Source organism: Cynocephalus volans, chromosome X, assembly GCF_027409185.1.
Source record: "Cynocephalus volans isolate mCynVol1 chromosome X, mCynVol1.pri, whole genome shotgun sequence".
NCBI classification, from domain to species: Eukaryota; Metazoa; Chordata; class Mammalia; order Dermoptera; family Cynocephalidae; genus Cynocephalus; species Cynocephalus volans.
In genome coordinates, this window is record NC_084478.1 from 143,727,150 (window position 1) to 143,739,923 (window position 12,774).

The window sequence follows — 12,774 nt, forward strand, 5'->3', positions numbered from 1 at the left end:
GACGAGAAATCTGGAGGCTGGTCTCAGCTCATCTCTCCTCCCCTGTGTGACTTTGGTCTAGTCACTTATTTTGTGCCTCACTTTTCTAACTTAAAAAATGGGAATAATTCAATAATCATAATTTTCTAACTTAAAAAATGGGAATAATAATAATGGGAAGAAACTGAAGTTCGAGAAAGAGAAGTGACAAAAAGAAAACAAAAGTGCTATGGAAGCAGAGTATCCTAGGAATGCTGTTAAGTAGCTGGAAAGGCACTAAGTTTTCCTTGTAAACCCCATTTGAGAAATGAGGAAACTGTGGCCCTTCTAAGGTTCAAAGAGGTCCCACAAAGGCCCCCATGATTTCACTGATACGTTCACCAGGAGCCCAGCTAAATCTTTCCCAAACAGAAAAGCAGGGAGGCAGAATATTGAGGTACTGGGGTTTGGAGTCCCCTTGAGAGAGCACATATGGTCCCTGTGTACACCATGTGGACCTTCTGATAGGACTTCTGAAAAGGAAGTATTGGGAGGCAGAGATGCTAATCTTCCAATTCCTTCCATGGGCCCCTAGGTAGAGTGCTTTGTTATCTCACTCCTGAAAATGTGGAGACCTTCCCAACAACTTGTAGAGTGAGGTGGGCTTGTAGACTGAGATCCCCATTTAATAGAGGAGGAGCCTGAGGCTCAGGCTGGGAAGCAAACATACTCACATTCACCAAGCTCATCAGCCAGCATGTCCAGCTTCACTCCTGATATTTTAACTTGAAATGCCGTACTTGAAATTTCCACTCTGCTTCATTCAGCTGCCTCTTTCCTGATGTAAGAAACCCAACAAGTAGGAATTTTAAAAGAAATAACCTGACTAGGAAGTGCTATGTAGACACATGCACAAGGATTCTTAGAAAATCCAAATGCATGACCTGTATGGAGAACACTCATTTTGTATATATCTAAACCCTATCAGGAGTTAATTTCAAGGTTGGGTCAACTTCCCACTCTATGTATGTACCCACACACCCGCAGAAAGAAGAGTGGGGTTAAAGTGATCAATTTTCCCATATGGCTGCCTCACTGTTCCTTGTAGCTGGGGTGCAATGGGAAGAGATGGTGGTGGAGGATTTTCAGGGAAGGACTTCTTTTCTCTGTATTAGTGTTTGCCTAACTTTAGTAGTCATAGGAGCCCCCATGGGGAGCCTGTTAAAAATGCTGTTTTCTGTTTCCCATGCCCAGAAATTCTTGTTCAGTAGGACTGGAGTGGGAATAAGGAATCTACATTGTTATAGCACATCCCAAGTGAATCTGATGCATCTGGTCCAGTGGATCATACTTTGGGAAACATGGATCCATGATAAGGTTTAAGGGCCTTTGATTCTTAGAGTCCTACTTAATTAGAATTTTTTTGCCTGGGTGCCAAGCATTTCTGGGCTTCAGGAAAAAAGATAGGAAGGCTGGAAGCCTTCCATCTCAAGGTCAACAAACCCCCAGATTGACTTCATCACTGCGGCTATAGTAGTAAAGTGCTTGGGCTGTAATTGGAATTACAATGAGAGACCCTTAAAGGCAGCAAATTGTCAAGCTCTAGGCCTTAGACTGTCAGGGTAAGGACAAAGATGCCCAATGTGCCCCTTGTGAGCACACACCTTAGGATGAGGGGTTCAGGTCCAGGCTAGTGGGCTCCTGGCTGCTACATGGGGGCACTAAGGGCCCCTGCATCCCTGAAAAGGAGCTAACAGAACTGGTTCTGTGCAGATGCACAACAAGAGAGTTCTGCATCTACTCACAAACCAACTTCTTCAGCTTTTTCTGGGTCATCAAAACCAGCCCAAGTGCCCTGCGCCACTAGCACAACCCCAACATAATGGCCCCAGTAATTCTCCTACCTAGCTAAGTTTTTTATTCAGCAGACACAAGGTTATAACTTTTTTTCTATAAGTAGTATTTTCTAACTCCAGAAAATAATATATGTTTATTTAAGAAAAATTGGAAAATACTAAAATATGAAAATAATAAAGCAGTTAAAAATCGCCCGTAATTGCATTGCCTAAATACAATCATGATTAAAATTCTGATGTATTTCCGTTTAGTCTTTTATTTCCTATGTAGAGGCTTATTATTTATTTGCATTGTTTATATTATAGCGTGCATACATTTTACATCCTGCTCTTTTTTTATTTAAAAGTAACATAAGTAATTTTCAGACTATTATATGAGCTCCCAAATTATACATTTAAAAATAATTGTATAATAATTCACTGAGTAAATAAACATTATTTGCATAGCTTAATATCTGGCACCTAGAGGACAAATTTCATAAATATTTGTTGTATAAGTTAACGGATTGATGGATGAATGCATTCCCCTATTATGTGACATTTAGTTAAGGATAAAGATATTCAAAGGGAACTTAACACTAAGTAATTAAGTGGCAGAGTAGGCAGGTCAAAGAAAAGGGAGGGGGAGAACTGCTAACTTGGTTACTAAATAATTTTTTAAAAAATTCGGATCTCTATATTTCCCCTTCTCTTTTTTCCCAAAAGAATAAATACTTTGAATAGATGCTTTGAACAAGCCTGGAGCTTGTTCATAACCATTAATATCCCCATTTTACAGATGAGAGAACCATGCCGCAGAGAGATTAAATAACCCTCCCAGGATTACATAGCTAATACATAGCAGAATTGGGCTTCCAATCTTGGTTTGTGAGCACCCTTAACTTTTTTCCTTTACCACAACACACCTCTTTAGAAACAGGCAGCAAAGAAGGATGGCTGTTATGGATTTATACCTTAGGTATAAATATACTGGAAGCAGAGAAACTTCAGTTACTGAAGACCCTTTGAATGAACCAGGCAAGAGCCTTTGTGCCATGACGGAGCCCCCCAAAAAGCTCATTCAGTTGGAAAAAATGGAACCCATTGAGGCCATTTCAAAAGCTGGTGGTGGATAAGCCCATGGGGAGAGGTAAAGCTGAGATTTCAATATCCAGAGCCTGAAAGTGGACATTTCTAGATGTCAGACTTGTTTGGCTCAGATGACTGGGTATTTGTACAGCAGAAATTGGTAAAAGAGCAGGTCTGGTGAATGTTTGTTGTCTTTGATTGCTTTTAGAAAACAGAGAAAATTGGAAATGATTTAGAAATTGGTACAAAGCCAGAGAAGTACCGTGTTTCTCAGAAAGGAAGGAAAATGAGTGGAAGCCCTTTAAATTCTGACTACAGCTCTACTTTGCTAAGAATTGCATGGCAAAGTACAGGCGATTTTTCCATTTTATGCACCCCCTTTGCCACATTAATGCTAATATCAGCGGTTAGCAAAGCAAATGTAATAACTGCTCTCCCCAAAGGACCCGTGATTGCAGCTTCGACTCCTCAGGCCTGCAATCGCGCTGTTGGAAGAGAGAATATTTTCTATATTTCTTTCTACCTCCTCACTAGCATTTTGATCGACAGAGCCCCATTTTCCCGGTGGAGAAAAACAAGGCAGCAGTCACATCTGTACAGTTGCCAATGGAGAATTAGGGGAGAAATTAATCTGGGCCCCTGGGCTTGAAGAGAAAAGGAAATTTCATTTAGAAGCTCTTCTGCCCAATGTGGTCCATCTCTGGTGGCTGCTTCTATCTCAGGATTTGGGGGTCAGGACTGGCTTACCACCACTAAAGGCCCCAAACACTCAACCCACTGTGGCATGTATCCCCATATGTATTTAAAATTTAAAAAAATACAACACCATAAAAAAAGTGTAAGAAAATCCAACACAGTACCACCCCCCATTGAAATATCAAATATCGAATTCTTTCTAAAAATAAATATCGGTCCCCCTCCTATGCCAGTGGCCTGAGCAAAAGCATAGGCCATGAACCTGTAAGTCAGCAGCAACTGGGGGGCACCCCACATTTGTACGCACTTGACACTGTGTTCTTTTATCTTAGTTGGGAATCAACCCCCTCAAAACAAAGGTTCCCAGGCAGGAGAGCATCTTCCTCGTCTCTGAGGGATTCCCATGGCAGGGGCAGTAAAATTACTCCCAGATTCCAGGCTCCTGGAGTGGCAAAAATCATTTCTCCTAAAATCACATTCTTGGTCCATTAGAACTCAGCAGGGACTTAAAATCAGATTTGGAGCTACCCAGGGCTGAGATGATACCTCCACTAAGATGGGATTTGGGGGTGGGGGTGGGAAGGTTCCCAAAGGTAGAGGCAGTGCCTGCCCTTCAGATTCAGGGCTCCTGGGGCAGACACCGCTTCCCGCTTAGACTGGGCCTCCTAAGGGCTGACGTGACGTTTCCGCTGAAACCCGGGTTTCCTAGAGCCGGGATACAGCCTCACCGTCAGATCTGAGGCTCCCTGGGACAGGTGCACCACCTCACCCAAATTCCAGCTTCTTGGGACAGGCTCCCTTTTACGCGCCCGATTAAGGGCGCCTGGGAGTAGGGGGGGGGGCAGGGACCCTTTCCTTCCTCTCAGATTCGGGGCTCACCAGGGCTGAGATGGCGTCTCCCCTCAGACTCTGGGCTCCCTGGGGTAGGGGCAGGGTCCCGCCCTCAGAGTCAGAGCTTCCCGGGACAGGAGCTGTGTCTTGGCCTCCCTCCGCGTGGGGGAAGGGGCTGTGGGACCAGAGGCCTCTCCTCCGGCGGGAGGGGGGGGCTCCCCTGAGGCCCTGCCCCCTTCGTGACAAGCTCGAGGTGTCCTGTGACCGGGACGCTCGTAGCTGGGTGCAGGGTGCGGTTCAGGGCGTGGTCACCGGGGGCTACTTAGGGCGGCCCGTGTGGGGGACGGCGCGGAGGTTAGCTGCGAGGCTGCCGGGCACTGAGCGCGGGGCATGGCGTGGATACTGGACTGCCTTTTCGCGTCGGCCTTTGAGCCCCGGCCCCGCCGTGGTGAGTGGGGCCCACCGAGTCGGGGGACTGGGGTGCTCGGCCGGGGGCGGCCGGCGGCTGCGGCCCCGGCTGGGCGCCCTGGGGCTTGGCTCGCCGCCCTCTTGCCTCCTTTCCCGCTGGCTTTTAGCTAATTGTTCCTGGCTCAAGAGACGGCCCCGTCGAGGCCCCGCATAAATCACCAGCTTTGCCGGGAACCGCGAGCAATCGCGCTAATGGCTCGGCGGGACGCGGGGCGAGCGCGGGGGCGGAGTCGCTGGCTCGGCCGCCAGCAGGGACAGCCAGGGCCTTGGGGCCAGACGCGCACCGTCCCGCAGTCCCGCAGTCCCGCAACCCAAGGGCCCTAAAGGCCCAAGGATGAACGTCCCTGGCAGAGCAGCCGGGGCCCGGGAACCCTGAAAAAAAGGTGAGGGTCCCTTTCGCCTTGGAGCTTGTCCCCTTGTCTCAATCTCAACCACAGAATATCAGCACAGGCCCCTTAGAATCGTCGAATTCTACCTTTCATTTAAGAGATGGTGACATTGAAGCCCAGAGATGGGAAAGGCCTGCCCAAGGTCGCGCAAGGAATTGGCAGCAAATCTGAGTCGGGTTAGGCTCTGCCAACTGCCCACTGCCCCTAACTGCCAATGGCGGACGCCTGGGGTCTTCAGTCTGGGTTTTTCCTTGGGTACTTGAGATCAATGCTTGGTTCCCCTATCCCTGTGGAATTGAGGACATAAGTGTACAAAGATCACAGAACGGGTGTAAGTATGTGGATCGCATTTCACTCCTTTCTTGGAACTGCTTCTACAAAGTACGTTTTGGAAACTCTTATTTTTTCCTCCTTAAAGTTTCAGGAGAGTATTTTCTTTTTGAGATTCCGCAGGACCACTGCCCGCACTGTCCTTCACTCCCCCTTGATAGGCTCCACCCCCTCCAGGCTGCCACCTGCCCCCACGCCACCTGTTTTTCCATAGTCTCCACCTCCAAAATCTATATTGGTGAGAGTGCGTCATTGGTCACCAGCCATAGACCAAACCTGGGGTTGTCTCCTCTTTCCTCTGCCCCCTCACAGGCGGGGGAGGGAAGCAGGGAGAGGAAGGGCCTCAGCAACTTAATTCAGCAGAGACCTGTTTTTAGTCCTTGCCAGCTCCAGTATCCTGCTGAGAACAGTCCCAGGAGTCTGACTTCCTGCTAAGAGACAGCAACATGCTCAGCCAGTTCAAGTACAGTCTCTAGCAGGCCACAAGGTCTCTGAGAAGGAAGATCTGCATACACACAGAGGGTTTATTTATTTTTTGTGTGCACTTTTTTAAGTTTATGTGATCCTGGTGAATCAAAAAAAAAAAAAAAAAAACCTAAGGGAGTTCTATAAGATGCCTTTTGAGGCCTTATTGCTCTAAAACCCTGCCCTGGAAAAGGGGATGGGGGGAACCATTCCACCCCTGCCTGGCCTACGAGGTTGTCGTATGACTACAATGAGACCAAGGATATGATGGCTCCGTTATGAATAACCCCATCGGAGGGAGTCAGTATCACACAAGGAAGCTCACCCCTATCTAAAACCAGCAATGTCTATTAGAATTAGAAGGCTTTTCCTTAAACCGAACCCAAATCTCCGTTCTGGAAGCTTCCACATTCTGGTGCTGCCACTGACCTTCATGATCCTCCTTTCTAGGGAACAGTGCCAGCCTTCCCCATTCCACCCCCCCCCACTCACCCCTGTTCTTATTCAGGCCAAAATCTCCCCAGTTCCTTCATCTGTTTAACATGTGACATGACTGCAAGGCCCCTTCCCACATCTAGCTGCTCTTCTTTGAACATACTCCAAGTTATAAATGTCCAATGACCTGGCCAAAAGAGGATTTCCAGCTGTGCCCCTATAAATATAGTACTGGATGGCTGACTTTCCCTCTTTTGGAAGCCCACACCACACCCAAGATACACACATACATAGCCATAGATACACGCATACATACACATTCCCACACCCGTGCATGCCCACATGCAAAGCCACGGACAAACACACACATACATACTTCACATGCATCACATATTTCCTATACACAACACAATATACTCACATCACACATGCATGCACCACTCACAAATCCCATGCACACGCCACACAGTTCACACAAAGAGTTTATTTATGTTGGAATTACTTTCAAATAAAGCTATATTTTTTTAAAAAAAGTAAACCCAAGTTCTTTTTGGAGTCTACATTCTGTACTTAGTTGGAGTTTGAACCCAAGTACAAGACCTTACATTCACTGCTGCATTTCCAGTCTGGTGGGAACCATCCCCCCCACATACACCTGCAGCACAGCACTGCCTACAGTTCTGTTACTTATACGATAGCAGCAAATATATGTGAAGTACTTTCCAGATTCCGGGCCCTTAGGTTCCGTCCTTTACTTGTATGATCTCACTGAAACCATACAACATCACTTTGAATAAATAATTAATCTTTGAATACAATTTTTTGACCAGGCAAGAGCCCACTTCATTGCACTCCCCTGAGAAATGCTGTGCAACCCAAAGGGTAACTTTGTGGGTAGCTATTGATATTCTGCAGGGCTATAATTGCCCTTGGGGCCTCCCTTCAAATGCCTTTCAGAAATCCTCATAAGTCAGAGGTAGGGGGAAGTAGCTGGCCTCTGACTGGGCAGATGGGGGAGGTATTCTAAGTGTTACTTTACCCCTGTCCTCCTTGCCCAGGAGATAGTTGGAATGTCAGAGCAAGCTTTCGAGGGTGACAATGGGCAATGGACAAACATGTGAAGGCATCTGGGAGAGGCATCATTGAAGTCTGGGAGGAATAGGGGCCCAGAAAGGCCTTCTTTCCCAGGGAAAGGGACAGCGCAATTGACCCACTTGAAATTCTCTCCCTAGTTCACTCTTGGCATTGGATTTGGCCTCAAACAATTGGACTTCTGTAAAGCAGCCAAAAACTCTAAAGCTGAAGGGACCCTGGGGCTCACTTTACATACAAATTTGATCTTTTCTTGGAGATGGGACCTAGTCGATTTACTGAGGCCAGGCTTGGTTGAGCTGCAACAGGATCATTTTCCAGAGCTGGGAAGAGATTGCTAAACGAGACACCCCATTCCCTTGGTCAGGGTGTCAGATAAATACCCCCATTCACCAATGGCAGGACTTCCCAAAGTTCCTTTGTGAATTACTTGTTTGCACCTCAAAAGACATTTTTCCATAGGAAAAATATGTGATACTCTAGAACTTAGGTTCCCAGGTTCGCTCACACTTTACCCACCATAAGGATGAAATGCAGAATCTGTGTGATGAAAACTGGCAGAAAATAGTACTCTTGCAAATGTACTCCAGGCTCCAGCAGTAGAGCTGACATTCATCAAGCTTAAATACCAAATGACAGAAAGCATATTGAGCATTGATAGAGCAGGACACCAGGTCCCTGAGGGTGATTATGGCAATGGTGAAAGCAATATCATTCGTTTCCTTTCACACTTACCTACTGAGACAACCTAAATATCCAACAATAGAGCAATGGTTAAATAAATCCTATGGCATATGCACTTATTAGATAGCATATAACCATAAAAAATGTGTTTATGAAGAATACATAACAACACGGAAAATGATATAACAGCCAAATATGCATTTTGGAAAGACTGGAAGAAAATTCAGCAACAAGGTCAAGTTAGAGATTCTATTAAGGTGGTGGGATAATAGTTGTTTTTTCCTGTTTTCTAAAATCTGTATGAAGCTTGTTCTTAAATTACTCTTATAGTTTAAAAAGGTTTAAAAAGGTTAATCAAGGACCTGTCATGTGCAAATAGTTTATAAAATGATCTAGAATCCCACTATGCGTAGTTTAGTGTAATGACTAGAACAGGCTAGCCAAGCATCATCTTCCCAATGATCATGAGATGTCCCCTAACGCTGGGTAAGAAGAGGCACACCTGGTTTGAATCCTACACCTGCTTTTATAGTGTTGCTGTAAGCGAGTTACTTAACCGCTGTTAAAATAATACAATAATGCCTATATTTCTGAGTTATAAATAATAACAACAGTTATTGTTGTAGATGTCATTATATTAAATGCCTCCTATGGCTCAGGTATTACAATATGTTTTATTTCTTCTCCAAATATTTACTACTTGTAAATACCAGTCGCTTTACACAAACTATCTCATTTAACTTTCATAACAACTCTCTGAGGTAAGTATTATTCTCTCTATTTTAAAGATAAAATAGAAAAATTCAGTAGCTTGCTCACTGTCACACAGTGTCTGAGCAAGGATTACAATCCCTTTTGGTCTGACTTTAAAGCTTGAGTGAGAATAAAAGAGATAACATTTGCAAAGTTCCTAGCTCGATGGTGACGTACAGCGGACATTTAATAGGTGGTCAATATGATGCTGTTGGTAATCCCTTGTCCAGGGCCCAAATTCTGCTTTTTGACCAATTTGATTATTGATAGACTCCCTTCTGTGAAAAGGTGAACATTTCAACTGGAAGATGCCATGCAAACACCACCTGTGTCCTCATAACTGGGGCTCTGAGTCACTAGGAAACGATTTCTGTTTCCTTCTGGCAGTATCATTTGTTCTCACATGTATCAGCAGAAGTGGGTAGATGGCACGTTTGATGAGCCTTGGCAGCTACTGTCACGTCTCAGATACACCTCTTCAAAAACCACGTGGCTTCCTCGGGATGGGCATCCAATACCCAGCAGCTGCTTATTAATACCCAGGTCCCTGCTTATTAAGGAAACTTATTAAGCCGTATGCGCCTATCCTGAACCCCTGCTCCAACTATTCTCTGTATTATATGGCTGACCCTTAATTGTTATCCCTCCCATTTCCCTTCTCAAAGCAGATGCTGCAGGACCTTCTCAGAAGCAGACAGGGGTAGGAGCTAGAGAAGCTTTTCTAAATTCCTAAATCCTCAGAGGAACTCACTAATAGATTATTTTGTAGGCAGGAGTCTAGGGTCAGTGAGGGTAGCATGCAGGATGAATGGGGGTGGTTAAGGAGTGGGAGGAGTCGAAGGCATCTTGTACAGACTGGGCACATCTGAAGGCTGGCCTCTCAGAGCTTTTTGTGCCATGAATCTCAATACTTCTCTACTCTGTAGTCTCTTTATCCCTTTCTGGGATTATATCCACTCCCCACCTCCAACTTCTTAACCTTCCCCCACCACTCCTGCTTAAATGCAGCTTTAGCTTGTAGTGACTTGCTTTTGTCCCTAGAGGGAGGCAACAGCACCAGGGAGGAAGGAGCACAGATTGGGGTCTTCTCCCACTTCAACATTTGTGGCAAAGGTAGATTTTCTTTCTTTCTTTTTTTTTTTTTTTAACTGGGAACAAATAAATAACTACTAGGAGATGTACTTTAGGTACTGCAAAGTATATCTCAGAGAACCACCATCTCTCTCCCCATCATTCCATCTACCTCCAAACCTTGGGGGCTGCTAGAAATTAGGTGGCCTTAAGAACCCTTCTTAATTTCTAGGGTAGAGGTGAGGGGGAAAAAACAGGAGTCACAGAACAATCTTCGCCAGGAAATAGTCATGCTCTCATTTTCTTGAGCACAATGGCACATATTTAGGAGAAAGGCTTGGGTCTGGGTCTGCAGTTGAGGTGGGGGGAAGTCTGGACACCGAGCAGAAAGTTGAGACTTTCCTGCATGGAGTATTACATCTGAAACCTTGGCCTCATTAACACTGCCAGGAGAAACCGCAGAGTGAGAATTGGACTAAAGGTCCAGTTCTTCCGGGGCTGCATTAGGCTGATCAAAACATCATCCTAAAAGAAGAACGACTATTTCAAAAGTGTCAGACAAACCAGTAATGAGGAAAACTGGCAGCTTAGTCAGTTGGCTCCACTCCTTCAACACCCAGGATGAGATGCTCTGGGCTAGATGAGATGGAGAAAAAACAAAACAGAACAAACAAACAAACAACCAAAAAAATGGGGAAGGGAATTAACCTTTTTCTTGAATATTTGCTATAAGTGTTAGGCATTTGACTGGTGGCTTCCATGGTTTACTTCCTTCAGTCATCTAAGCAATTCTATGGCAGGCATTAATATCTCTATTTTACAGCTAAGGAAACTGAGACTCAGAGAGGTGAAGTAACCTTCCCAAGATCACACAGTAAGTAAGTGATCGAGCTGGGATACCAACTCAGAACTGTCTTACTCCAAAGCCTGTGTTCCTTCTCTACCCCCACAGAAAAGATGATAGCTCTAATCTTCAAGGGTTTTACTCTCATGGGGAAACCAAGATCTCTCTCCTCAGTAAAATTCACATTTTTGGTGCCCTGCCCCTACAGATTCTTGTTTTTAGGATGAAAGCAAGCAAATCTTTGTTTATATTGGACATTAACAGGGGTTATTAAAGCATTTTCCACCTTTACAATTCCCCATATAATTCTCATCTTATGGGGACACATTTCCTGAACTCCAAAGAGAAAGAGACTTATGGTGGCAATTTTAAGCTCCAAAGAATGTGTGTATGTGTGTGTGTGTGTCTGTGTGTATGTGTGCGCGTTTCTGTGTCTGTCTGTCCATCTTAGGTGGTGGCAGTGTTGACAGAGGTTCTGGTAGTCCCTCCTATCCCACCAATTTATATGGGTCTGGGGGGCGGAGGGGAGGAAGAGTAAGGATAGACTTCCATTATGCTAATAGCCTCTGGCCCAGGACTGCATTTTTGGAGCCACATCCTGGAGCTTTTGGTTTCTTCAGAGTTGAAGCTTGTCCCCCATTTCACAGGCAGGAGCACTGAGCTGGAGTGAAGCAGACAGTCATCATGAATCTAGTGGAATTTACACAACAGGACTTAGACAGGTAGTCCTGTGATGCGTGTGTGTGTGTGTGTGTGTGTGTGTGTGTGTGTGTGTGTGTGTGCTTGTGCTGGGAATGAGAGGCAGGGACAGAACCTTGGAAGAAGAGGGAGAGGCCTCACCTGAGCAGCTGTATGGAAGAGGAAGTGAAGGTGGCATTTTCGAAGGAGAGTGAGGAAGTATCTAGCCCTGCAGCCGCAGAAAAGCTGAGTGCCTGAGACCAGATGCTGGAAGATATTAAAGTTTCCATGAACTTCTTGTATGGACTTAAGTACGTTGAAACCAAGGGGCTTCAGATGGTCTGTGTCCTGCATGACTTAGACTGGCCTCTCTAGCACCACCCCCCACACACTTTTATCCCCCAAAGGGTACTTTCTGGCTACATAATACTTTAGCAGGCAATGCTTTTCCTGCCCACCTAGGATGAGGTGCTGACCCAGGCCCAGCTGGGGGGAAGCTTTATGGATGTTCCAACTGCTTTTTGTCCACACACCAGGCTCATTTGTGCCAGTTGAAAAGACACAATAATAAGAGTGGCAATTTAAATCGTGCTTCTCACTTTCCCCCCTGAAAAGTGGTGAAGTGACTCACCACTGTTGAATTGTCCCTCTCTATCCACCCCCTGACCTCTTTGCAGCAGTCTAGAGCTGGTTCCCTGGGGGCTGAGCTGGGAGCCAGTGCTTCCAGAGGTCCTTCAGCTGTGACTGGGCAGACACCACGTCTCCCATAAATGTGTTCCCCCAAACGCAATGTATTGTTTTAATTTGTATTTCTCAGATGAGGCTGCTTGGAAGGCATTAGAACAGCATGAGTCCCATTAGGCAAGGACAGTGCCCCTCCTCATTCATGAATAATACAAAATGGGGCCCATTCAGTAATCCTTCCTGAGGAGGGCTCTGGTTGTTTTTCTATGTGCAATTTGATGTGGAGATGGCTGGTCTGCTTGAAATTCACTACCTACCAACTTCTGATGGTGGTGCTATAAAAATGGGTCTGGGGAGCTGTGAAATCATTCCCTTATTCCATCCTGACCCCTCACTTCCATTTCCCTTCATATCCAATTCCTGTAACCCTGTGGCTAGAAAATGCTCATTATTAGCTCTTTCTTTCAGCACT

The 12,774-nt window shown here is 45.5% G+C and overlaps 1 protein-coding gene across 1 annotated transcript in view; it reads left to right on the top strand.

Annotated features, from left to right (window-relative positions):
- The first annotated feature begins 4,755 nt into the window (after nt 1-4,755).
- The window catches only part of ARHGAP36 (Rho GTPase activating protein 36), a 31,379-nt gene continuing 23,360 nt past the window's right edge, over nt 4,756-12,774 (top strand). The window contains exon 1 of the mRNA XM_063083521.1: nt 4,756-4,857. Coding sequence (XP_062939591.1) covers nt 4,800-4,857 — 58 coding nt within the window. The 5' untranslated portion in view covers nt 4,756-4,799. The remainder of the gene's footprint in view (nt 4,858-12,774) is intronic.